This window comes from Xyrauchen texanus, chromosome 31 (assembly GCF_025860055.1).
Source record: "Xyrauchen texanus isolate HMW12.3.18 chromosome 31, RBS_HiC_50CHRs, whole genome shotgun sequence".
NCBI classification, from domain to species: Eukaryota; Metazoa; Chordata; class Actinopteri; order Cypriniformes; family Catostomidae; genus Xyrauchen; species Xyrauchen texanus.
This window is the reverse complement of record NC_068306.1, coordinates 13,057,431-13,082,811: the sequence shown is the minus strand read 5'-3', so window position 1 is coordinate 13,082,811 and position 25,381 is coordinate 13,057,431. Positions and strand designations below refer to the sequence as shown.

The window sequence follows — 25,381 nt, the reverse complement described above, 5'->3', positions numbered from 1 at the left end:
AGAGGGGTCCAAAAGTCTGAGACCACCAGATAACTAATTTAAATATTAAATTATTACTGAATTAAATAAAAACAACAACAAAAAAGTCAACATGAATTTTAAAATCTCCCCAGGGTTTATTATTTATTTTTTATATAATGAAAATAGCTCAGTTGTTGCCCATGGTTCTGTTTCTATTTTTGTTATCCTAAATCTCTGATTTACTGCGGGGTCAAAATGTCTTAGACAACTGTGGAAATTGCTTCTGTTTTGCTTTATTTATTTAATGCAATATTATCATTACAAATTATACTATCAGCATAACATTTTGAGTGAGTTAATTTGTTGAATTGAAATATTTACATGAATTTCAGAATTTCTTAGTATTCTTCTTTATATACAGTATATATATATATAAAATCACCTTTTGCCAAGGAGTATGATATGTGCTTTAGCTGAAGGAAATCTGACCTTTCATTCCAAGGAGTCAAAAGGGCCAGTGTAACAAATTAGCATTGGAGAAATAAATTAAATAGAAATAGTGCAGAATCATTAAAAAAGGATTCTGCATTTTTGACAAAAGTCTTCTATATTTTAAAAATGTCAGCATCTTTAAACTTAGTTAAACTCTCAGGTTTAAGAAAGAAAGAAAGAAAAAAACTTCCTCAGGTCTCAGTCATTATGAGGACATCTTTTGTACATTTACATGTTCATTTTGCTGTTTTAAGCTCAAGCTCTCCTGTCAGGAACTGGAAGATTGTGCTCCTCATTCTTCTCCGCAGTTTCAGTCAAGGTCAAGAGTTTGACGTGGAGATAAAAATGTACACCTATCCACAGGGCAACATCATATAAACCAAAGCTTTTTTTAAAATTACATAGGTACTGCTACAATTCTCATGTCTTCTGATTTTCTAAAAGCTGCAGCTGTTATGGTGCAGTCACTTTTGTGAAAACTTGCTAGCAGGTAAATTTGCCTCTAAATCAATGAACGGCATTATTTCAGTTTCAGCTGACAACTCATTGTGACCCGTTCTTCCCACTCTTCCTGATGTCACTCCACCCATTGTGATTGGTTGAAAGAAAGAGACGCCCGTTCAGCGTGCTCTGTGATTGGTCTGTATCCCAAATTCCTCCATGGCTCCAAAAAGTATATGGCAATGCTATGACACGATACAGTATATCTAAGTTTACAATGGGGTTTTGGTATAAACTGAAGATAGTATTTTTCAAAATGAATGTGAATGAAATTGCAGTTTTATTTAGTTTCCAAGCTGCAAGCTTGATTCAATCTTCTGTTCTTTTCTGTTTGTGTAAAGTAAAAAAAATGGAGTCAATCAGTCAGTCACTTTCAAACAAACACTCTATAATGCTTAATCAAGTGTGCTTATTTAGTTTGGAAATAGTGTCGTATCAATAGAGATCAGGCTGGTTTTGTAACTCCAATTTCAAAGTTCATTAGATCAATTTAAGTAAATACTAAAACAAGTCTGTGACATGGAAACACTGTCCCAAATTGTCCCGATCCAATATGGAAGATACAGATCAGAGCAGCATGGGAACTAATAATGTATTTATATGCCATGTGACATTTGTGGTCAGATAACAACCAAAGAAGACCAAAAATAAAAATAAATAGCTACTCTTTAATAGTACAACCTCATTTACATGATCTCATATTAAAAAGAGCATATTACACAATTATAAATACAAGTAATACTCATTAAGTGCTGCAGATATTGAGATTCTGGAACAATATAGTTTATTTGTCTACATTTAGAGTTTTTATTCGATTATCTTCCAGGTTCTCCTTTAAATCAGAGATGACACACCTAAAAAGGACAACATATCAAAAGGTCATTCAAAGGCAAACAGTTATTAGAGAGGTCATATTACAAATTACAAGTAATTCAATTATTATGCAGATTCTTGAGTATTTCTTACGAAACATTAAAATAATGGTAACACTATACAAAAAGGTTCAGTTTTTGAACATATGTTAACAAATGGAAATTTACTGTAAAGTGTTAACCAAACAATATTTATTTGAGAAATGAGACATGCACATCACATGCCACATGTTGTCAGAACTGTCAGAACTGTCAACATGGGGACCTAGTCTTATGTTGATGTAAATGAGAGGTTTACCATGTGAGAGTTTGCACTGCTTAAGAGCTTCATTGAAGCCTTCGCACAAGCTCAGATCAGCCTGAGTTGTTGCACAGTCCAGGAACTGCCGCACCTCAAAGAGACATGGGCCGGGCTGAGATGCTGGGAGTCGTGAGGGCTCCTGCAATGCACAAATGCAACAGACAAAGAAAAAAGTAGAAATTCAGAACGACAAATACATGAAGAGGGTCTAACTAATACCATGCTCAGTATCCTCCATATGCTTCAGAAAGACAAAAACTAAGTGCCAAAGATGTCTATGTTGCGGCTCAACAAACAGGATGGCCCGGGGCCAGTCTGAGAGCGTTTCAGGCTAGCTCTCATAACGCACCTGATATGTGGGTGCTAGTTTGGGTGCCTCTGAGCTGCTGCTGCCTCCACTGAAAGCGCCTGTGATGGCACTGCCCATCACATGTCCTACAGCTGAACCGACGGCCACTCCGGCAGCTGTGGTGGCCATCTGGGCCATGAGGCCTGGCTGCTTGGGCTGGACTGGAGCAGGGGCCACTGCCATTGGAGTAGGTGGAGTGGGAGCTGGAGCATAGGATGGGGCAGGAGCACTGAGAAGAAACAAAGTTGAAATGTGTTCCTTATCTTGTATCATGTAATGTCTATTAACTAATTAAAACAGACTAACATAAATAAATGCCAAATATCCTTTAAACTACAAAACAATCTTATAAAGTGCTTTTTTCCAATTGCATTGCATGGATGCAAGTGCATGGTGACCAAAACTTTGAAGCTCCAAAAGCACATATGACTCCCGTGGTTAAATCCCATGTGTTCTAAAGCAAAGTTTTGGGTGAGAACAGACCAAACTATAACTACTTTTTTACTTTAAATCTTGTCATCAGCAGCCTTCTTGGCAATCATGATTTCAGGACTGAATACACTTCCTAGCGCCATCTAGCACTCTGCACATGCATATAGCACTAGGAAGATTAATCAAGCTTGAAATCATGACCTCAGCTAGAGACTGCAATGGCAAGATGTACTGAAAAGTGAAAAGGAGTTATATTTTAAACCAATTATATCACTTCAGAAGACATGGATTAAACAACTGGAGTCATATGGATTATTTTTATGCTGACTTTATGTGCTTCAGGAGCTTTAAAGTTTTGGTCACCATTCACTTGCATTGTATGGAACTAAAGAGCTAGAATATTCTCCTAAAAACCTTGGTGTTCAACAGCATAAAGAAAGTCATATGCATCTGTGATGTCATGAGGGTGCGTGAATGATGACAGAATTTTCATTTTTGGGTGAACTATCTCTTTAAACTGAATCAGTAGGTAAGTAGTAGACATTTTGAGCTTTTGGCAACCTCAGATGGAAAGAAGATAAGGTAAATCTAAACCTGGCTTGCATCATTAAATGACAGACATTACACAAACAAACAAACTAAAAAAAAATACTCACAAGGTCACAAGGTTTTCAACAAATGGCATGGACAGTAATACGGTTTGTTTGACCTTTCACCAACAGTTCTGGATTAACATCTTTAAAGGAAAGGGAATTACTGGATTCCCTCTTTTCTGAGCAAACAAACCATTTTACATTCATGAGAATGTCATTTCCATGTGCAGTCTAGAGTTGTTATTAAATGCAGCTTACAGTACATACAGTATCGTTTACCATTAGCAAAGCTTGCAGCTTTACAGAACATTACAAAACTACCAGCCAGACTGTGTCAGTTACCTCGCTGGTGCCGTTGAAGGACGACTGCGACTTCCTCTTGCCATTGTACAGGAAGATAACTGAAACCAATGCAAAATTGTTTCAAAAAACGTTGCAGACAACGATGAAGGTACTTAAATCCACTGTGTTCACGCAAAGACTGAATGACAGCCAAGCCGACGCACGTGCTTATGACCTTGAGTGGTTAATACAGCGCATGCGCGATTCTAGAAAAGAGTCACAATTCATTGTCTTATGTCACTTATTTACATCAGTGACCGAGACAGTTCATTTGACTCTTTTGAGACTTTCTAGAGGGTTCCTTTGCCTTGTTATGTTTGAATCTGACGAAAATGATCACATGCATCCTGTAATACAATAAATACATAAATAAACCCTCCTCAATACTGTAATGCAATTAATAGGCTATTTGAAAATGTGTTTCATTGTCATGAAAATAATATCACAATGCAACAACACAAGAAATTGGTTCTAGATTTCATATTCGTTACGCAAAATATGGGCTTAGTTTCTTAAATTTTTTATTTTCTTTTGATTTTGGGATGAAAGTCCTTTCTTGGTGAGATCTCATTTGACCATCCATTTACCAAGACTATAAATTGGTTACCAATAGGTTACAACATGGCTAAAAGCACACCGTCAGCAAAATTAGCTTTAATTCTGGTCAAAAAGTGTATCAAGATTCAAGAAATACGTTTATTTTTTTGTATTAAAAATTAATGGAGCAACATAATCTGTGTGCAAAGAAATATCAACAGAAGGTTTTTTGGAATTAAATTAATTTAAAATAAATAAATAAATAAATAAATAAAAAAAGCTCCCCCGTATAGCAAGTGCGGTGAAAGGTGATAGTGATTCTGGCTGCCAAAGGTTCAGGGTGCCCCACAACAAATTGTATTTTTGTAAAATATATTTTTTAATAGGAAAGGGGCCCAGAGCAATGTACAGTCAGGGGCCCCAGATTACATTGCTACGGCCCTGCCCCAGGGCAGTTATATTGATATAGTAGGTGCAATAGTTATAGAGAAAAATTAGTCCACTAATGCAAATACGTTTGAGACAGCAAGATGCTTTTTTGAGTAACAAATGAAGATAAAGCTTCTTCAGAATCTTCACTTCCAAAAATAGTGCATCATTTATTGTTCATTTTGGTTACCAGGGAGGAGTAAAAGCCATATTTGTGTGACTCTTTGATGCTATAATAATATGTAAAAACAAATGAAAATATATAAATAAATAAGTCACATTTTCTGTTTAGGTTTTCTAAATGATCTGGCCATAGAACTTCGGAAAACCTTTTAAAAAGCTAAACCCATAAGACAATATAATAACTGGCAAAATTACTTTCATCAATATAACAAAACATTAGTCCTACCACAAGATGGCACTAAGATATCGGTGTGTGGTGTGATTGTTGGCGTCATCGCGGTAACATGCCAGCACAGGGCTCTTGTGTTGAAATGGGAACAAGTGTCACAATGGGGTCATTTCGGTTTAGCATGAAAATAAAAGAACAGCAAAAGAGATAAAGGCTGTTTTAAACACAACTTGCTTATATGCTGTATTCCCTTCTTGGGTTTCAATACAGAATGTTAGATTTATTGGTTAAACCAAGATTCCTGTAAAGATGAAATAATAAACGTCTTCTTGGAAGAGAAAGGGGTGTGAACTCGGTTAATGTTTATAGACAGGATAAATTATTTTTTTTGTGTGGTTCTAATAACACATTTTCAAAATATTCAATTTCCAAATCAAAGTTCATTCAATGACTTGAACAACAACAACATCACATCTATAATTTTACATCACCTATATGTCTAGGTTTATACTTTTTTTTTACTGTGTTGCAGACTAAAATACTTTGGTGGGACACAACCATGTTGATAAAAACAGCACAATTAGAGTCCAAGATTGCATGGTGGTTGTGCAATCCCTGATAATTTCTGCTTAGTGTGTGGCATAGGGAGCTCAAATGTACATAAATTGGTGTGATTCACAACCTAGTCTCAGATGGCAGGCAGTGATTCAGTATGCATTATTCTTTTTAAATGGTTCTTCTTGATTTCAACATGATAGGTTGTCTATTATTTGTCTCTATCTGTAACTTTTTTTTTTTTTGTATGAGACTGAACATAAAGAATCATCAGGGCACAACAGGAAAATAGTGTCCATATGGTCTGTGATGATGCTGAGTTCATCTGATCTCCACAGGTGTCCATGGTGAATTCCAGAATGATTCACAAAGCTTAAAAAGCAGTTAATAAAGAAATATTTCATGACTTCAGAGTTCAGAAACCAGGTGCAAATGGGGATTATCTGGCTCTTGCGATTTTGTTCTGCCACCAGCATTCATGCTCTGTGTATAATGTAATTTGCATTTCTGTAAAATGTGGGGCAACATTTTTATAACTATAATTTTTAAACTTTATAACAAGTTTTGATGAACTCAAATTTAGATCATACAACAACACAGCTCAAATAAAGAAGATTATATCCAATTCTTGGTTAATCAATTAAAAGGTGAACTGAGATTGAGTTAAGTGGGTCCAACTTGACCAAAGTGGACACAGATGGTGTCATCAACAAAAAGTTTTCAAATGTTTTTAAAAATCCAGGTGTGACAAGCCAAGTTAAACAGAGGCTTTTTAACAGAAAAGGTGCTATGGAGTCTGTGGCCCCGCCCCCCCTCCGCTCCACACTCCTTCCAGCGCCACCGGCAAGACGTACATCCCTCCCCATCCCTGGGGCAGGGCGTATCTTGCGTCCCGTGTGGTCATCCCCGCCTTCCTTGCCCTGGGAGGAGACAGGAGGGTAAAACAACAACAACAACAAAGAAAACAAAATAGGCAAGGCTAACCGCTTTTCTGGCAGCAAATGGGGACACTCCTCCGCCCCTGGCAGCGGCCGTACCTCTCCGGGTGGTCAGGGAGTTTCTTCCCTCCTCCCCTCGCGGACGGCGGTCTCCCTCAACCCCTCCGCGTCTCTGGGGATGGCAGGGCACTCCTCCGCCCCCGGCAGCGGCTCCCTTTCTCCAGGCGGTTGGGGTATCCAGTCCCCACTTGCCCCGCGGACGGCGGCCGCCTTTATCCCTCGCGCTCCTCATCAGGCCGATTGGGGACCGGGCGCGCGATATTCCCCTCCGCTCCACAGAGTCCTAAGGCTTATTCAGTGATCACAATACAATACATCGCATACCAACAAAATAATAATATAACATTCTACTTAACTGTGCCAATATTTGCCGCTTGTATCACATTTCTCAACAACAAGCTGCACTAAAGCCAGCTTTATCTTTTATAACCTCCCCTCACTTCACCGCTGTGCTCTTTCTTGTGGTCACTGGCACATGGGTGGAGGGCTCGAGCTGAGGAGGGGTAGAGGGCATGATTAATTTCAATGAGGCTTTCTTTCATGTTTCCACTGAGTGACGTTTAATAGACCCTCAGGATTCTCGTTGAAGCTGCTTCCATGGTGGAGTGCTTGACGAGTCTGGCTTGCATTTTATAATACCAAGGGGCCCCAACACCCCCAAAAAAGAGGCTGACAACAGCACAAAAAGGTTGAAAAAAAGAGCTGCCATTGTGTTGAGCCTACTTGTCGCCAATTATCAATCCCCCAGCTTTAGCGTTCTTAATCAACACAGCACAGATTTTCACAAATAAACACTTACTTAACAGCTGCATGCTGATATAGGCCCTAATGTAAAGATTCCTAAATCTTTTAGGAACATGTGTTATAAGCATAAAGGGTGCTAGATTAATGGCTGTTGACATGCACAACATGCCATGACATGCTGGCGAACAAAGTACAGATATATTGTGCATAAATACATATTTGACCTTATGTATACATTTGTAACCCTTTGTTGCTTTGTTCATTAGAGGCATCTGAATGCCATTCCTATACCAAAGGTTCATGATCCTGGAGGGACATGAGGCTTCCAGCATTGTAATTTCTTCACAGGACTCCTTATTATTGAAACGTTCCATTGGGCAGAGAAAGAAAAGGGAAGCTTCAGGTAGTTTTAGATGTATGATCTTTTTCCACTGTAAACTTTTTCTCTTCCTAGGCCATTAGTGATACCCACCTGTTACAACCCACTTTGCACTCAATTTGATTACATGTTAAAATGCTTTCAACATTTGGCACTGAAACAAAGAAGTTTAGATTTAAAAGTCAAAATATTCTAAAGCCGAGGGTGTAACACATGTGGACTGTTTTGCTGAGATCTTGCTATTTTGAGTCGGAGGTATGACACACGTGCATACTTGCACAAGCACTTACACAGAATGAGTGAAGCCATGTTTTTAATCTGTCAAAAAGTTGCTGACACCATCCTACCTGTGTATGCCCTTCAGCTATCCAAAAGAGAGAAGCGATCGTGAAGATCGTCCTATATCAAATATATCCCAAAAGCATTATTAGCCAACTATGGTTCCAACAGAGTTCAACGATTTGGTGCTTCCCACAAACATTAAGAAACAGCATCGCAGAGTTGTGTGGTTGGGACTACAGCTTTCCACCGGTTAGAAGCATAGTTCTTTGTTAATTTGCTGTGTGGACATCATTTGACTTCAATGAGGCTTTTAAATCTTTCATTCCATATATATCTTTCACTCTGTCAACACTTTGACAACCTTTACATGCATTTATGAAAACTGCTTATTGGGTTTTGCGGAAAGTGGCGTTCTGAAACGTGATATAAATGTGAATGCAGCCATTTAAGGGATTAAAGACTGTCTGACAAGTCAATTGGGCTAATCAGCCGAGGAGAGGGATAAATCCAGTGGAACGTGGTAGTTCGGGATAGAGAGAGAGCCACGTGCAGCTGCAGTGTGTGCATTTATGTTTTGTGTCTTTTTGTTTTCATTAAACATTATTTTGATGGTCCGTCCAGTTCCCGCCTCCTCCTTTCCATTGAACCCTATTACAGACTCTTAGGGGGCTTTCACACTTGGTTCGATTGCTTGTTCCGAACCCGAGTTCGATTGCTCCCCCCCCCCTGCCCCCGATGGACTGTGTTCACATTATTTGTATCCGAACCACGGTACGCTTGCGTCATCAAGCTGCAGCTGGTGCGTAATCGTGTTGCTTGATAACCGCGAAATGAAAAGGCGTCAAAATTCAATGAATAGACTTGCTCGGTTCACATTTGTTCTTCTTTTCTTTAACCTTTGGTTTTGTTTTCAACATCAAGATACAGAAACACAGTTGCATCTGTCTGCCGCAAAAATACTGAAATCGTTCAAAAGACAGCGGGCTGTCCGCCGAAGACAATTTTTGCGAAGGCAAGCAGAAATCATCTCTCTGCTTGCAGTGCGTGTGCGTGTGCGTCAATCCCGCTTTTCGTCAAGGTAAGTGTATACACACACACACACGCACGCACGCACGAAAGTAAACCCTTTCCGCTCATTTTGAAAGTGACGCGTGTGAGACTGACGACCACATTATACGTCATCAATAGCGGTTCACTTCCGCGGTTTGGTTCGATTGCGTTCATATCAGCAGCGAACCGTACTGGAGTTCACATGAACCGTACCCCAGACCACCTTTTTAAGCGGACTCGAGTACGGTTCGCGGGTGCGCACCCGAGTTCGGAAGACAGCGTTCACATCATCCAAACGAACCGAACTCTGACGTCATTCGAACCGGGGTGCGCACCAAAAGTGCTAGTGTGAAAGCCCCCTTAAAAGAAAGTGCTTTATCACACATTGTTTCTGTCAGAAAACACTGCTTTTATCTGTTTATGTTAGCACATATGTAGCTTATACTGTATATAGTATGTTTTTGAAGAGTGCGCATTTGCATATGCGCTCAAGTGCATTGGTGGGACCCCAAATTCTGATGTAGAGGGAAACCCATCTGTTGCAGCGTATGGATCTGTCCCATTTCAGAGTGCATGCATCTTTCCTGTCTTCAGCAGCTTTCTGACATTAAATGGATTTCTGGAGTACGTGTTAATGAGCTTTTAAAATGTTATATTCACGGAAGTTTTACTCCATCCTCTGCAAAACATCATAACGACAGCTCTATGCTGTTGAACCAACGTGGTTCAAACAATGGATGTGTAACATATTACGATGGTTTCAGGAAACAGTCATGACTAGCTAGTTATTTTCCACAGTGATGCATCATACTATGGTGGTTAAGCAGTGAGTTACATTGTTGTATGGGAAACGCATGCAAGATCAGCTTGACATCTTGTCAGTTCTTCATTACAAGAAGAAACTCATTGGTCACTTGATGAGAACACAAGACCCCACCTCAGTGACAGAATGATTTTTTTCAAGCAAGCCGGATGTGTTTTTTCACTTTTTGAAGCTATTAATTCAGCAGGGAATTCAGACGGTCAAAGGATTAACACCTCCCACTGACGGACGCTAATGCGTGCTTCGCCTCCCTGCCTCCGTCTGGCTGGCAATTATGAAGCTCACACCTGAGAATCACTTGAAAAATTGGCTAGTGTGGTGTCGGCTTAAGCAACTCTGATAGAGGACATACTTTTCTAAACCCACTAGGTTCAAACTACAAGGGTCACTTTGTGTCACTAAGCCAGAATACTGTGAAATTTGTTGGATGTATAATTAATCTCACATTCTCTAAGGGAAAATTTTAACTGAGGAGATCTTATCTTAGTGCACATTTCAAGCAGAAAGCATTTATACATTTTACCTCAGACATACACATAATTTCACCATTAAAAAATAGATATCAGTTCTTTTTTTATTAAGGCTTAAACAGAGCTATGGTACACCATTTTACTGGTAGAGCATTGAGCTTACAAAGCTGTAAGGTTCGATTACCATTGAACACATATTAATACAAAAACAAATTAAACCCTTGAGTTAACTGAAAGTTGCTTTGCTTAAAGTGTCTGCCAAATTTGTAAATGTAATTTGTAATGTAAGCAGTGTTGGGTGTAATCTGATTAAAAGGTAATTAGGTATTAGTATATTACTTTTTAGTCCAAAAGTAGTGTACTCGTATTACTTTTAAAATTCCTGTAATCAGACTATATTTTCTGCCCTTTAATTGAGCTAATTACCTTGGTTATTTCTAAAACAACATTATTTCTGTAGAATGCATTCAAAACATGATTTTTGTTTATATGTTCATCTGTTTGAGTTTCTGAGAGAGTTCAACGGCGTGCGCCCCAAACGATTCTCTTTATAAGAGAATCACGTGGATGACTTGTATTCAACAATGAACATGGAAATATATAGACATATAGACACAAGTTCGGGTGCATAGAACAATCCTTTAAACAGTCTCAAATAAAAAATTATCCACACTCACTTACATTTAATTTCGTCTCACAGAACAGGGTGCTGAAATGAATTTGCTGAGCAGATAAACAAAATGATTTTCTATGAGAAGTGTTTTAGAAAGTGACGTTATAATACATTATTAAAGTAATAATGTGATTACTTTTCGTCAAAGTAATCTGATTATATTTTTGGGAAGTAATTAGTCATTTGTAGTGGATTACTTTCTTTTTGGGTAAATGTAACAGTAATTTTCTTTCCAAAGTAATGTCATATTTTCTTTAGTATGATCTCAACTCCTGTACATACACAAGATAATTGATCACTATGACATGAACGAAAGAGAAGCAACTGAGGAAAGGATGAGTTCAGATCATGAATACGGTGCACTGGATGTTACATTAATCATTTACTGCTCACAGCGGAGCCCTTGTCAGAGCTGAAGCTGTATTTTACTGTTAAAAAAAGAAAAGGTGTATTTTCACCCCGGCAAGAACCCAGAGCTGACTTTCACAATCTATATACATTTTGACTGGTTCAACTATGAATAAAATAAGGACAATAATTCATAAAGGGTAAAGAAAAGTGTTGCCAGGCACTTCATAAAATTTGGTCCACCAATTTTTTGTCATAAAGACACATTTGTGTTCCATTCACTTTTAAACTTTAAAGTCTGGATTACATTACAAGCAGTGGTGAATATCGGAAGTGTCCTTGATATGAAAAATGTGAATTTCTTGTCTTCCATATGGCTTTGGGGAAAGCTGAGCTTGTGTGTAGGACTAGCAAGATCTGTGTCATTAGACAATCGCTCTCTTAAATGGATCAATGTGGCTGGGTGTCAGCAATTATGTGATTCAGCCTCAGCTTGATGCAATGATGAGAAACTTAAGGATCTCCTCCCTAATGACCCCTTGCAGATGCTGACTTTGATTTTTGCAGGTGTGCACTATTTGTTTGCATAGAGAGAGAAAATAATACCCATGTTTATGGCCAAAACATCAAGTAATGGTGAAAAAAGTACTTATTTGAAATGCATCTGTAGAGTTTATTATGTTTGCCAACTTTGATACACCCCTGCTGTAAATGTCCTTTGAATGTTCAGTGGAAGAGATTGTACAGTTAGTAGGCTGTTAACTTTACAGCTCTCAGTAACGAAAGACAATCACAGTTATTCTCTCAGCAGGGTGATTGCAGCAAAGTGTGAGTTTGAGGTAAATATAAGGTATTCTTAAGGTGGTAGATTTGGTAGAGTCATTGATGTTGTATGTAATATTCACACAGAACTGTCAGAGGAAGCAACTTGTGCTCACTTTTAGCTGACAGTGTAAACAGAAGTGAGTTCACGATCAGTCGCTTTCTTTTTCTCATCTTTCCATCATTGCACACCTGGGGTGCCTGGCAAAAAAAAAAGGGGGAGAAAGAGATTTCTTCCCCTGCCCCCTTCTTAAGGAGGTTTACAAGTGCACCCTGTTATTTGAGATGTGTCAACCTCATTGTGGTTCTTTCTACCAAAGTGAGGGAGAGATGGTTGATGGTTTTTAAAGGAAGTCTGCCAGTGTTTAAGCCTGAAGCATGACAGTCTTTCTTTGTTTTCCAACAGCTATCTGAAGACATCATTTATTATAAGTGTGTCCTTGGGGTAAAGTCACTGCTTTGGTTGGCTGGTCTCATTGGCTTTGTTGTGGCTGGTCCTTCTGGTGGTGTTAAAAGGTTAAGTTTGAGTTTAGTTTGAGAAGAAGTGACTTGGTGGGAATTGAACACTTTGAAATCTGGATGTTACGTTAACTAATGCTTAAACAAAAAATAAGGAGTTAGGTTTTAATATCTGGACAAAGTAAGGCTGTGGTAACACTTTCTGTATCTTTCTGTACCACAGCACGGTCTACTATGTTTCAGAAGGATTGGATGGCTTGTATTTGATCAATGATTGAATTTGACAGACTTCCAACTGCTGAAGCTATGTTTGACTTAAAAAAAGAGACTGAGATTTGAGATTGATTCATTGGCTGCTGAGAAAAAAAGAATTGTAGAAAAAGATCTTACGGTAAAATGATTTGAGAATAAAAGTGCCGTCTTATCTCTGGAATGTATAACTCTACAGACTAATATAAATAAACAAAATGTCTTATAAGTTTAAAAGTCAAACTGTTCTTTCAAGCAGTAATACTCGTCTCAACACCATTATCAAAAACAGGATGCAAGTCCTTCCAAGAGTAACTTTTGCGAACCATCATCAGCCCGCTCTTATAAAAATGTTCTGTATAGCAAGATTTTTCTTGGTTTTGGTCCAAATGAGTGGAGCAAAATTAAACAAGGCAGAGACAAAGAATGGACTAAGTATTTGGCTGGAGTTCTAAAACGAGAAATAGACATAGAATCAGCAGTTCCCCCACCTACAAAAATGTGATTTAATGATATGTCAAAACAAAAAGTAAAACTTCCACAAGCTAGAGGACAAAAAAATCAAGCTACACTCATCATTTTCATTGGCCCTACTTATTGTTGTTCAGCAGTTGATAGAAAACAGACAAGTTACAAGGGAGAGGAAGAATGTTGTTTACTGCGTGTTGCAAAAAATGTCAGTCAAGTGCTCTCTAGACACTAAAGTTGCAATAAATCATAACAGTGCTGTAACAAAAGTGTTAAAAAACAACTATATTATTAGCTATTATTGTGAATGTGTCTGATATAAAAATGATATTATTGTATTAAGTCAGTGTTACAGGCATTCCACGTGTTGCTGTACTAGATCTTGGACGTAAGGAAATACAGCTTCCTTGATGACACCCAGCCGGATCGATGCTGTTCAAAAGAGATCAGCAACAGCCCTTTGATTTACAGACGCTTTCCGAGCAGACAATTTCCTCAACAATGGACCCAACACTAATGACACCATTTATGCACTTTAAGCACAGGCATCTGAGAAAGGTGCTTTCAGGTCAGGCGGATAAGTCAAGCATGCCACTTTCCGAGTCAAATATAGAACACCCCCCTTCCCTCCCTCCCTCACTCCCTCAGTCAACTAACTGGAGGGGGGCCTGCTGCTGGCTGTTTGGTCCAAAAGGCATAACGTATTTGGGCAGCATAAAAGTAATCAACACAACTCTAGTCGATCAATTAGTGTCTTCTGAACTGAATCCTCATGACATTGAGTTAATGATGAGAATTTTCAATTGAACTATACATTTAAATGTTTTCTATGTATGTTTTTATTTTTTTTAAACATTAAAGAGACCAGGACAGCTGTCAAAAAATAAAATAAAAATAATAATAATAATATATATATATATATATATATATATATATATATATATATATATATATATATATATATATATATATATATATGGTTAAATGCAACAGGTGCACATTGAATTAGGTTGAATAGAGATAAAGTGGCATACTTTGATCATTTGCAATAATTTTTTAAGTATGATCCACACTGCTAAATCAATGCTAAATAAATAAATGACTAAACTTTTGCATTTCCTTATGTTACCTTCACATTCACTCTATGCCTATTGAAACATGGAACACCACAAAAAATATAATAAAACACTTGGCTCGTACATTCCATAAAACGATGACTGTATATGTTTGGCACGATATCAATACATAGTATGAATACTTCATTGCCACATTGAATTGTTTTAGAAGACAAACAGATCCACTCCCCAAACTTCCCCTACTAACCCATATCTCTGAAAAAAAAAAAATCCCACCGTCGCCCCTATCGCGAGTCGCGAAAGCCACGTGATTGCCGTTGAACTTGCCAGCCCCTGAAGGTAAGTGCAATTTGAAGAAAAGAGAACAAAGAAATCAGAGAGTATAAAATCACTCGGCTAGTAAGCACTTAGTTGCAGTAAAGCTCGACAGACAAGCGCGTGCGTTCTCTCCGCCTTCCCTACAGCTCGTGTAGTTTAAAGTGCTCCGCGTGCAGGTGGTGCTTGCGGCTCTGGTGCAGACATCAGGATGATACGATGCGCTCAGCTCCTCGCAGCACTGTTATACTGCTTAGTGTGCATACATTCTCTACCGGTGCCAGAAGGAAAAAACAGCCACAGGTACAAAGCTGCTGCGGTGAGTGAATTAATAATACTAATAAAAAAAAAAAAATAAAAAAAAAATGTAAACAAAATAATCATAATAAAATAGGCTATATCTAAAAGTTAATGACATATAACCAAACCTAAGTAACGTAACTTTAACCTGAGATGCTGCAAGAACGAAACAGTAGCCTATTTTAAATGTTTTAGATTTGTGTTGTAGAACAGATGCATATACAAAAGTTTTAAAATCCATTTTTTTACTTTATATTTAAACTTTATATTGCTAATTAGCATGTCTACTCAAATGGTGATATAGAAGAATATTTTTCTGTTTGTTAGTAAAAATAATTAGACAATGAACAGGTTTGGCATGCTGAAAATCAAATTTGCATGTAACTTGTATGATTTATTGAGACTAATTCTTTGTCATTCCCCTACACAAGTCATTGTATAGCTGTAACATGCAGAGATTTGTGTCATTAAATGTGCTATTGAACAATATAAGACAATGAAAAGACACTTATCATCAAGGCAGCACTAAAATGCATGTCAATAATCTCGTTGACAGTATTGTGATTACTGCAAAACTGTTGTTGAGTGCAGCTGCACATTTGCATTTGAGTGGGTGGTACACGGAATACTGGAAAGTTGTTTCTTTTTTTTCTTTCAGGTAGCGTGTTTGAAAATGTAAGACAGGTCAGAGAGGCTTTATGCTCTGTTTTCCCTTTTCTTACTTTATGTGCAACATTAATTCAGTGCTGATTTGTTTTGCGGTGTCTTGACTTTGAATCCTACCACAGGTTATTCTGTGTCATCCACCTCATTAATGTTGAATTGGTCGCAGAAATTCCAAAATGTAATGAGTGATGTGGTCATGGTTTAAACTTCCTGCTTTTCCTCAGAGAACTACAATCTGGATATGAAAACTTTGTTCTGCACAAAGAAAGAGTCTCCCTCCTAGGGTTTAGAGGAAGCTGACAAAGACAAGCTACAGATGGCTGTTTTAACCCAGTTGGCAAAGATCCAAAAGGAGATTTTGTCTGGGAAAATATAAGTGGAGGCTAAAAAACATTAATATATTTGAAACTGGGAATAAAGGAGTATAAAGAAGTAGTTATGATGGGAGAAAACAGTTGAACGATTTCTTATAGAAGTGTTGAATAACCACAGACACTCTACAAATCCCTAAACAAAATGACAAGGAAATATTGTATGCTGTCAAAGCATCTGGATATAAAGAGCATCCTAATTTGATTGTGTATCATGACCCACTTTGATAATCAAACAGGACCGGCACCTGCCATCAGACAAGCTCCAGACCTCTTTAAAGAACAATTGGGCTCATGTTTGAATGTAGAGAGGCAGCTCTGATGGAGAGCATGTGGAGTCAATTTGTTCTTGATTGTTGACAAAGCCAGAGTAGGAGATTATGCAGGCAGGGGCAAGTCATTTGGCACGCTGAGCAGGACAACAAACCCTGTGTTTGCTGACAGAGTAAAAATCCAGATAGCTACCACTGCTTTCAAGGTTTAAATAGACAGTCAGATTTGTGAAGGAAATGTGCAACATTTTCTTGAAAAGTTGAAGGACAAACATAATCTATATTTATGTTAAAGTTTATGTTCTTCTGCATTTTTCCAAGTAGCGGTGCTCTCACAGTAGCTGGGGTTAAGCCTCAGTAGCTATTGCTTAAATTTAAGAGGTGGAAAGGACAACTAAATATCTGTTCAGACCGAACACATCCTTGCGCTACAAAAAGCTAGACCCAGCCAAAGGAATATAACAGAATGCAAGAAGCTTGAAAAATGAGTCATGGTGCAATGGTCAAAGATGTCTGTCTTGCTCATGTTGACATTGAAAAACAATTGAAAAACTGTGCAGACAGATGCACAACACGTTTGGTGTGAACGGTCCCTAACCCATCCTAACCTTAGACTCGTCTAACCAATTCTAAGGCACCTTGCCAATCAGTACCAGTTATTCAATGTGGGTAGTATAATGGTAAATGGTGCTTTTTTCTAACCTTAGCAGTTTTCAAAGCGCTTTACATTGCTTCTCATTCACCCACACATTCACACACCAATGACAGCAGAGATGCCATGCACAGCGCTAGCCTGCCATTGGGAGAAACTTAGGGTTCAGTGTCTTGCCCAAGGACACTTTGGCATGTGAAGTCATGTGGGCCGGGAATCGAACCACCAACCCTGTGATTATTGGACAAACACGCTCTACCACCTGAGCCATAGCCGCCCCTAATGACCCAGTTTCTACACATATGGTATTCGTTTCCAAGCTGAACCTCTAACTAAGTTCCACAGGCATATAGACCCACAAGGGTATAGAAGGTAACGCAGAAGGTCAGGTCCAGCTGCAATGCACCTTCTGTGAAGCAGTTAGGTTTAGATTTCTTGCTCGCAGGCACAAATGAGAGCATTACTGACACCAGCAACACTGGCATACCTGGTTCTTATTCAACTCACCAACTTTCCACTCACCTGACCTTTACACATCGATATAAAACCTCTCCACAGCTGTTTCCTATCTCTACAAACATGGTGAGACAAAAGGATTTAAACACATTTATTTATAAGTTTATGGCTGTCAAGAATCGCTGAATGCAGCAGCGCAGTTGACTTTCATAATGACATTGGCAAGTTGTTCCACTCTGGAGGCAAAAGAGGTGACAAATCAACTGGAAACAATTAAAACATTGATATGCTATAGCATTTTGCCTCCCCTGGATTGAATAGGTGAATTAGGTACAATTTATGAAAGAACAGTAAGAGGCCGTGCACACGTAACTTGTTCTTTGATCTGTGCTGTTTTTCTATTTTTCCATGGAAACATGCAATAAATGGACATCTTTGATCGATGTGATGTGTGACACTGGGTCTGTTCCAAAACTTAGTGAGTTGCCTCACTGTCTCCTGCCTACATAGGCAGCTGTCTTCTGTGGCAGCATACTTCAGAAATGATGCCTCATAAGAAAGCGATTTGGAAAGCTCTACATGGGCGGCAGCTCCACGCATCATTCAAATAGATCTACTCACACGCAGCGCACGGGACACTCGGTCTCGCAACTGGTTTCAATACAGGTGACGCAAGAGAAATGATGCAATCCTCTATTGAGCCTTAATACGCATGGTACACACACATTTTGGGTAAAATAGTCAGTTTTTGTCATTTATCAATACTTTTCAGTATTGAATGGATTATAAGTGTATTTATAATGTACATTTCTCTCGCTTCGTCCACCATCTTGGATTTATTTTCCTGCCGAGCTCATCACGGTGCATTCTGGGTACATAAGATGCTACCTTAGAATTTGGCCAAAATGAGATATCTTGAGAGGCAGCTGAGGGGGGGGCCTGGGTAGGGGCCTCAGTGGTAAAGAAGCTGGCTACCACCCCTGGAGTTCACTAGTTCGAATCCCAGGGCGTGCTGAGTGACTCCAGCCAGGTCTGGTAAGCAACCAAATTAGCCCAGTTGCTAGGGAGGGTAGAGTCACATGGGGTAACCTCCTCATGGTCGCTGTAATGTGGTTCATTCTCATGGGATGCGAGGCAACTGAGATTCGGAGGTGAGTCAATCCGGTGGAGCACGAGGACTTAAAAGCGCATTGGGCATTCCAAATTGGGTGAAAAAGGGGAAAAGAAAATTCATTTTCCTGTAACTTTTGCCTGATGATTTGACTCGTTTTCTTCAGGACTTGTACCCTGATCCTTTGCTTCATAAGTGCATATTCTATCAGTTTAGCTACAGCGCAATTTGATTACACACGGACAAGCTTGTAAATGTAGTTGGTTATGTAATACAAATGTAAAAATGCATCATCTGTAAAGTAAAAGTGTTTAGATGTCATTAAGTAGCATTGTGTGAGGAACAGGGTGAAAAGTAAGTGCTTATTAACTGATAATCTACCATTTTACTCATGATTGTGCGAAAGGGAATATAAGTAATTGTTTAAGCAACCTAGTGTTCATTTTCCGAAACTGCCACAATATGTAGAACGAGCCACGTAAAAAAACATTTTGCTATCATAGAGGTGTAGTACCCAATGAACTCTGTCTACTATTTAGATTTCTACAGCGATTGGCTGTTTGCTATTTCTGCATGAACTCATTCACAAAAGGTGAGTGTAAATTTACAGACTACAAATTTATGGAATGATTATATCTTTCATCTTCCATCAACAAAGTCCCTATCCGGTTCCCACAAAACAATCTTCCCCTGTGGTGTAATCACTTCACTTGTGTTTAACATCCCAAGACATAAAGATCTCTGGAGGTTTTTGTGGCTAAATATTTACGCTAGTCTGATTTCCTCTGGCATGTTCATTCTTTATTTCAGACGTGGCCTACTTTGTGCCAAAAGATGCTCTTGTTTGTAATTTTTCACTGCATGCTCACTTGACAATGGCAAAGAGAGGGAGAGAGAGAGACAATGAGATAGAGGCAGCCCAGCCAGGATGTTTGGATCAGAGTTGCACTTAAAAAGATAAAGCCAAGCCAGAAGGAAAGGATGATAAGAAAATAAGTATGTATGTAAAACAAAAACAAACAAAAAATTTTTGTTCATTAAAGTATACAGTTTATTATTATGTGTTCCCTAGAACCCATGACCTTGGTGTTGCCAGCACCATGTTCTACCAGCTGAACTTTTTGAGGACATTTTGGGTCTGTTTGGGTTTGTTTTGCAAAAACGCTTTAGTGAAATGCTTCTCTGCCAATCCTGATGCCATCTCTGCTGATTAATGTATGGGTGTATCAGACGTTGATGACATCAGCCGGATACCCCCAAGAGAATAATTTGGTTGCTAACAATGAGGTTACCCTCAGGAACCCTGTGGAGCTGGCACAATGCCATGGTCTCCAACACAAACACACACACACACACACACACACACACACACACACACACACACACACACACACACACACACACATGTTGTGTTTCCATGTTTTATGGGGACTTTCCATAGACATAATGGTTTTTATACTGTACAAACTTTATATTCTATCCCCTAAACCTAACCCTACCCCTAAACCTAACCCTCACAGAAAACTTTCTGCATTTTTACATTTTCAAAAAACATAATTTAGTATGATTTATAAGCTGTTTTCCTCATGGGGACCGACAAAATGTCCCCACAAGGTCAAAAATTTCGGGTTTTACTATCCTTATGGGGACATTTGGTCCCCACAAAGTGATAAATACACGCTCACACATACACACACACACACACACACACACACACACACACACACACACACACACACACACACACACTCATCTTTATGTTGTAGTTTAGAAACCTCTCCAGACCGTCTTGCTCTGACATGTCAACAGTTTGTATCGGGATTTCCCCAAAGGCTCCTCACTGCAACATCGGTTCAGAGTCTCTGTGTTTGTTTCGGCATAACAGTGTATCATGTTAGGATTATTGACCTATTGACCTACAGATGCATGTGTTTTGAAAATGGTTTCAAGTTTATTCCTGTTTATAATGGTACACATAAGCCGTATATTACAATTAGCATGGATATCTGGATAGCTGGTGGTATAATAACTGGATGTCTTATATTTAGTGTGTACAATGGGTTCAATAAAATGGAAATGTCTCCTGTATTGTCTGGAAACACATGGCAGCAGATCTTCTTATGTCAAGGTGTGAATACAGCTTAAGGTAAAATAATTCCCAATTGTTTTTGTTTCTCAGCTGATGAGAGGCAAATATCTGTCAGGGAGCAATCATAAAAACGTCAACAGAGGAAAGAAAATTGCCCAAAACTTCCACAAGAAAAGTTTTGGAAAGAGAGACCTTTGTTTTATTTAGAACACGTGTAGCCACAATGGTAATTCCGAAGAAGTTCCAATGTGTCTACATGCAATTGACTACATGCAGGTTGATGCTGTAAAATATGCCCAGACTTGAGGAATGTCTGGTTGAAAAAAGGTTCTTTGATTTTGCCATTCGTGAAATTGAGACCTGTAAGTGTTGGGTTGAATGTAGTCTCATGTTGACAGACGTTTCATTACTGGCAAACAGTCTATTACTGATTCTGCCTTAAACATCTCATTCAAGGAATATTCCAGGTTTAATAGAAGTTAAGCTCAATCAATAGCATTTGTGGAATGATATTGTTTACCACAAAATAATTCCTACTCTTCTCTGATTTCTGTTAAAATCTAAGCAAATATATTGTCGCAATACAGTAAGACAATGGCAATGGAAGTGAATAGGGCCAGTCCATAAATGTTTAAATACATGTTTTAAAAGTATAGCCACAAGACGCAAACAATGTGTTAAAATGATTTTAATGTTTCAATTAATTCAAGGATTTACCAGCATTTACCAGATTATCTGATTTACAAAGTTGCAATATATTGCATATTATATTGCATATACATTTACACAGATACACTGATACAGGTTAAAAAGCGATTTTTTTTAAAAGAAATTTGAAGAAAAATAGAAAAATATCTCAACTCAGTAGGTCTTTAAAATGCAAGTGGATGGTGATCAGACCTTTAAAGCTCCAAATAGCACAGATAGTCATCATAAACGTCATCCATACGACTCCAGCTGTTAAGTGAATGTCTTCTAAAGTGATACAATCACCTATGTTGTAAAAAAGAACAATATTTAAGTACTTTAAAGAGGAACGCTGTACATAAGCTTCGTTGGTTTTGGTTTAGATCTATATTTGCACCTGTATGTTTTTCACAATGGTGCATTTGTGTGCTTATTCTGGATGTCTCAACGGAGAGAAAAACGTTAGATTGTGCCCGCAACATGCCATCGCGAATACATCACACAAGAGCCCACGTGAACTTGGCACTCTTTTGAATGTGTATACTGCTGCTGACCGGAAGAGATGATTTATAGTTAATAAGTACTTAAAAACTGTATTAATCTTTTTTGCACCAAAAATGACTGTATCGCTTTAGAAGACATTCATTTAAACACTGGAGTCATATGAATGATGTTTACACTGACTGTCTGTGCTTTATGGAGCTTCAAAGGTAGATCACCATCCACTTGAATTTTAAGGACCTAATGAGCTAAAATATTTTTCAAAATGTTTTATTTATTTAATTTTTCAAATGTGTTCTGCTGATGAAAGAAAGTCATACACAGCTGGGATGGCATGAAGGTGAGTAAATGATGAGATAATTTTCATTTTTGGGTGAACCCCTTGTATTGAACGTGATAATTCCTTTAATAAAAAAAGCAACAGGTCCTGGAATCACCACAGTTTTATGGAGCAGTATTTTGTGAGTGCTAAAGACAGATTAATTCTTGGGTTGTTTGTTGAGAAAATAATGATGCTCTGTTTGCATTGCATGCTGATTCTCTTACTTGAGTCCTGGGTTTGGCTCCATGCGTAGTAATTTCAGGCACTAATATGCACTTATATGCCATTAGCCTACATCAGCAAACCTGAACCATCTTGTTTGCACTTACCACCATAACCTTTTATTAAATACTGGTAGTCTGTTATGAAAGGTGGTTACAAAATGGGTTTAATAATTCCATAGGATTTCTGTGAGGTTTTTGTGATTTTATTTTTAATGTTTATAAACTTTAAATAGTACATAGTTAATACAGAATGTACTGCGTATATTTTAGGTACATTAACATTATTTTGTGAGAGCACAAAAAAAGAAAAAGAAAATCAGTAAAAATAAAACAAGCAGCCTATCTTCTTCTTCTGCATCTCAATATTGGTTTGAAATGAGAGTCGGTGTGTTTACCTTGGCCCAAGGGGTCTGTTTTGTTGATTTAGACTTTAACCTTTAACCCTTGACACCTATTGAACCTGAGACACCCTGGTGTTTTTTTTTTCTTCCATCTCCGTCGCTCCCTATGTAGACTTGAGGCCAGTTTGTCATCACTGAGAGGTTTGACTACTCAACAATAAATAATTGTAACTTTTTTTGTACAAAAAACTTGTTCTTCTCCAGGTTATTAGGGACAATGCTTAAATTACATGCTTTCAACATGTACAACCATGTAATGATGGCTCAACCCATGGAAAGTCCATGCTCACTCAGCAGATTTGAGAGAAACAAATGGAGAGTGGATAAAGCGCAGTGAATTCTTCACTCGTATCTGTGGAATTTGTGTGGTTCCTCATTGCCGGGGGAGTGGGGTCATGGTTTAGCAATGCTATCAAGTTCTCATGTCAGTACATTTTTACCAAAGTACTATCTGTCTCGACTTGCCCACAAATGTTTGGTTGTTTTTTCTTTTATTTGTTAGAATTTGTATTCTGTTTTGCTTGGGTTGCAGAAATTAGTTTGAAGGTCATGTGTTACTGTTTTTCTTTCAGACATTAGCCTTAAAGTAATAGTAACCCAAAATGAAAATTCTACTATCTAGACACTTCTCACCATCATGTTGTTCCAAACCTGTTTGACTTATTCTCTTCTGTGAACTGCAAAAGGAGATATTAGGCACCACTAATTTTCATTGAATGAATAAAGATGCAATGCGAGTGAATAGTAACTCCAATGAAGAACGAAAGTCATACAGGTTTGGAACAACATAGTGTAGCATCCCAGCATAACTTTGTTCTTAGTTCTGATTGGCTGTTCACGTTGCAAAGGATTATGGTTACTTACTATTTTTCTCTCACCATCCAATAGAAGTGTAGTGCTTTTGTTAGGTGCTTTTGTGAGTTGTGTGTGCTTAGTTTGATCTGTGTTATGTTACAGATTCTAAAGCTCCTGTGTGTTTATCATGTCTGCCAGCATACCATTTTGGAGATGTAAATAGAGGCGATTTTGTTGATCCCCAAAATCTGTGTGGTGTTACACTGGTGTCAGAAGTGTGATGGAAGACTATAATTTAACACAGATTCTGCGGGATTTGGATGGCCTCATTGCAGAACTGTGCCGAGGTTTTCAATCCCAGGCTCAAGGTGGCACTGTTGCAGATGGGTTGTGAACCCTGTAAGAGAATATTGAGGCACTGGACCAGAGAGAGGTGGCCTGAGCTAGAGCAAGACTCTCCAGGTTCCAGGAGGTTGATGCTTGTCCCCAAGATGGTTTGATTGCCTCTTTCGAGATGCGAGCCCAAAGTCCCTGTGGCCAGGAGCGGGAAGAGGATGGTTCCAGGAGGCTGATGCCTGTCCCCGAAATGGTTTGATTGCCTCTTTCGAAGCGCGAGCCTAAAGTCCCTGTGGCCAGGAGCGGGAAGAGGATGGTTTCCTGTCGGCGCCACCTGAGTCAAACCTCACATATGGGGCTTTTCCACTGCACGGTACAACTCAACTCGACTCTGCTCACTTTTTGGGGCTTTTCCACTGTGGATAGTACCTGGTACCTTTAGTACCACCTCAGTCGAGGTTCCAAGCGAGCCGTGTCGATGCTAAATGTGACGTCAAAATCCTGCAGATCACTGATTGGTCAGGGAGAGTCGTCACTAGCAGTGTCACTGGATTTCCGACACGTGACATCAACCCGCTAGTTTCAATGGTAGAAACAGCGATAGCAGTATCATTTGTTCACGTGACTTTTGAATTGTGAAAAAATAAATGGCTGTGCACAAACCACGCCGTGTTCAATACACAAGGTGCAGATGTTCCACTCATAAGCGATGAGCGAAATGAAAAAGTCTCTCAGGAAGTGTCTCAACTGTTGGCTGCTCACGGCTACCACCGGACCTACCAGCAGTGTAGGGAAAAGTTAAAAACACTTAAAAGTGACTACAGCACTATCAAGGAAAAGTGGTTCGACCAAATGGACGCCATCTAAACTGGCAAGCAATGGGAGGGAGAGTGCCCTGGACTATATATATAACTCTATACTAACAACCAGGCCAATTTAACTGTTACACTTGTGTAAAATCACCATGCAACAACTGCTTTATGCAGAACAATGAGCTAGTAGCTAACAGCTAGCGGTTGTGTAATTGTTTTTGTCAGTTTGTGTTGTGTTTAAGATGATGTCACGGCAGTAGAGGCGGCGTAACTATGACAATCAACCTATAATCCCACCCACGTAGAGATGGCACTAAACTGCAAGTTAATGCAAGCTCCGAAAAGTAAAGCGAGTAGAGTTGAGTTGAGTCGAACCGTAACATGTAGTGGAAAAGTGCCAGTAGGTCCAGCTGACAGCCTAGCGTGGTAAGTGGAGCCAAGAGGATATGTCGGTCTACCTGGCATTGACGCTCGAGGTTCTGGCCATGGATATTTTTCTTTGATCTTGCGCCTA

The 25,381-nt window shown here is 38.8% G+C and overlaps 2 protein-coding genes across 4 annotated transcripts in view; one reads left to right on the top strand and one right to left on the bottom strand.

The window, feature by feature from the left end:
• Positions 1-1,314: 1,314 nt before the first annotated feature.
• LOC127625294 (coiled-coil-helix-coiled-coil-helix domain-containing protein 10, mitochondrial-like) lies at positions 1,315-4,038 on the bottom strand. 2 transcript variants are annotated; one of them, XM_052100496.1, is made up of 5 exons: positions 3,844-3,988; positions 3,565-3,644; positions 2,477-2,705; positions 2,125-2,266; positions 1,315-1,808 (listed from the first exon to the last, which is right to left on the bottom strand). In XM_052100496.1, exons 2-5 carry the CDS (start codon positions 3,591-3,593, stop codon positions 1,789-1,791), a joined length of 420 nt encoding a protein of 139 aa, XP_051956456.1. In that variant the 5' UTR covers positions 3,594-3,644; positions 3,844-3,988; the 3' UTR covers positions 1,315-1,788. The 2 variants fall into 2 exon arrangements, with proteins under 2 accessions (XP_051956456.1, XP_051956455.1); XM_052100495.1 differs by lacking the exon at positions 3,565-3,644 and having other exon boundaries at positions 1,368-1,808; positions 3,844-4,038.
• Positions 4,039-14,979: 10,941 nt separating this feature from the next.
• The window catches only part of LOC127625359 (stromelysin-3-like), a 31,518-nt gene continuing 21,116 nt past the window's right edge, over positions 14,980-25,381 (top strand). The window contains exon 1 of one of the 2 annotated variants that reach the window (XM_052100618.1): positions 14,980-15,175. In XM_052100618.1, the coding sequence (XP_051956578.1) occupies positions 15,092-15,175 (84 nt within the window). In that variant the 5' untranslated portion in view covers positions 14,980-15,091. Of the gene's footprint in view, positions 15,192-25,381 lie in introns of both variants that reach the window. The other variant, XM_052100617.1, reaches the window with a different exon arrangement.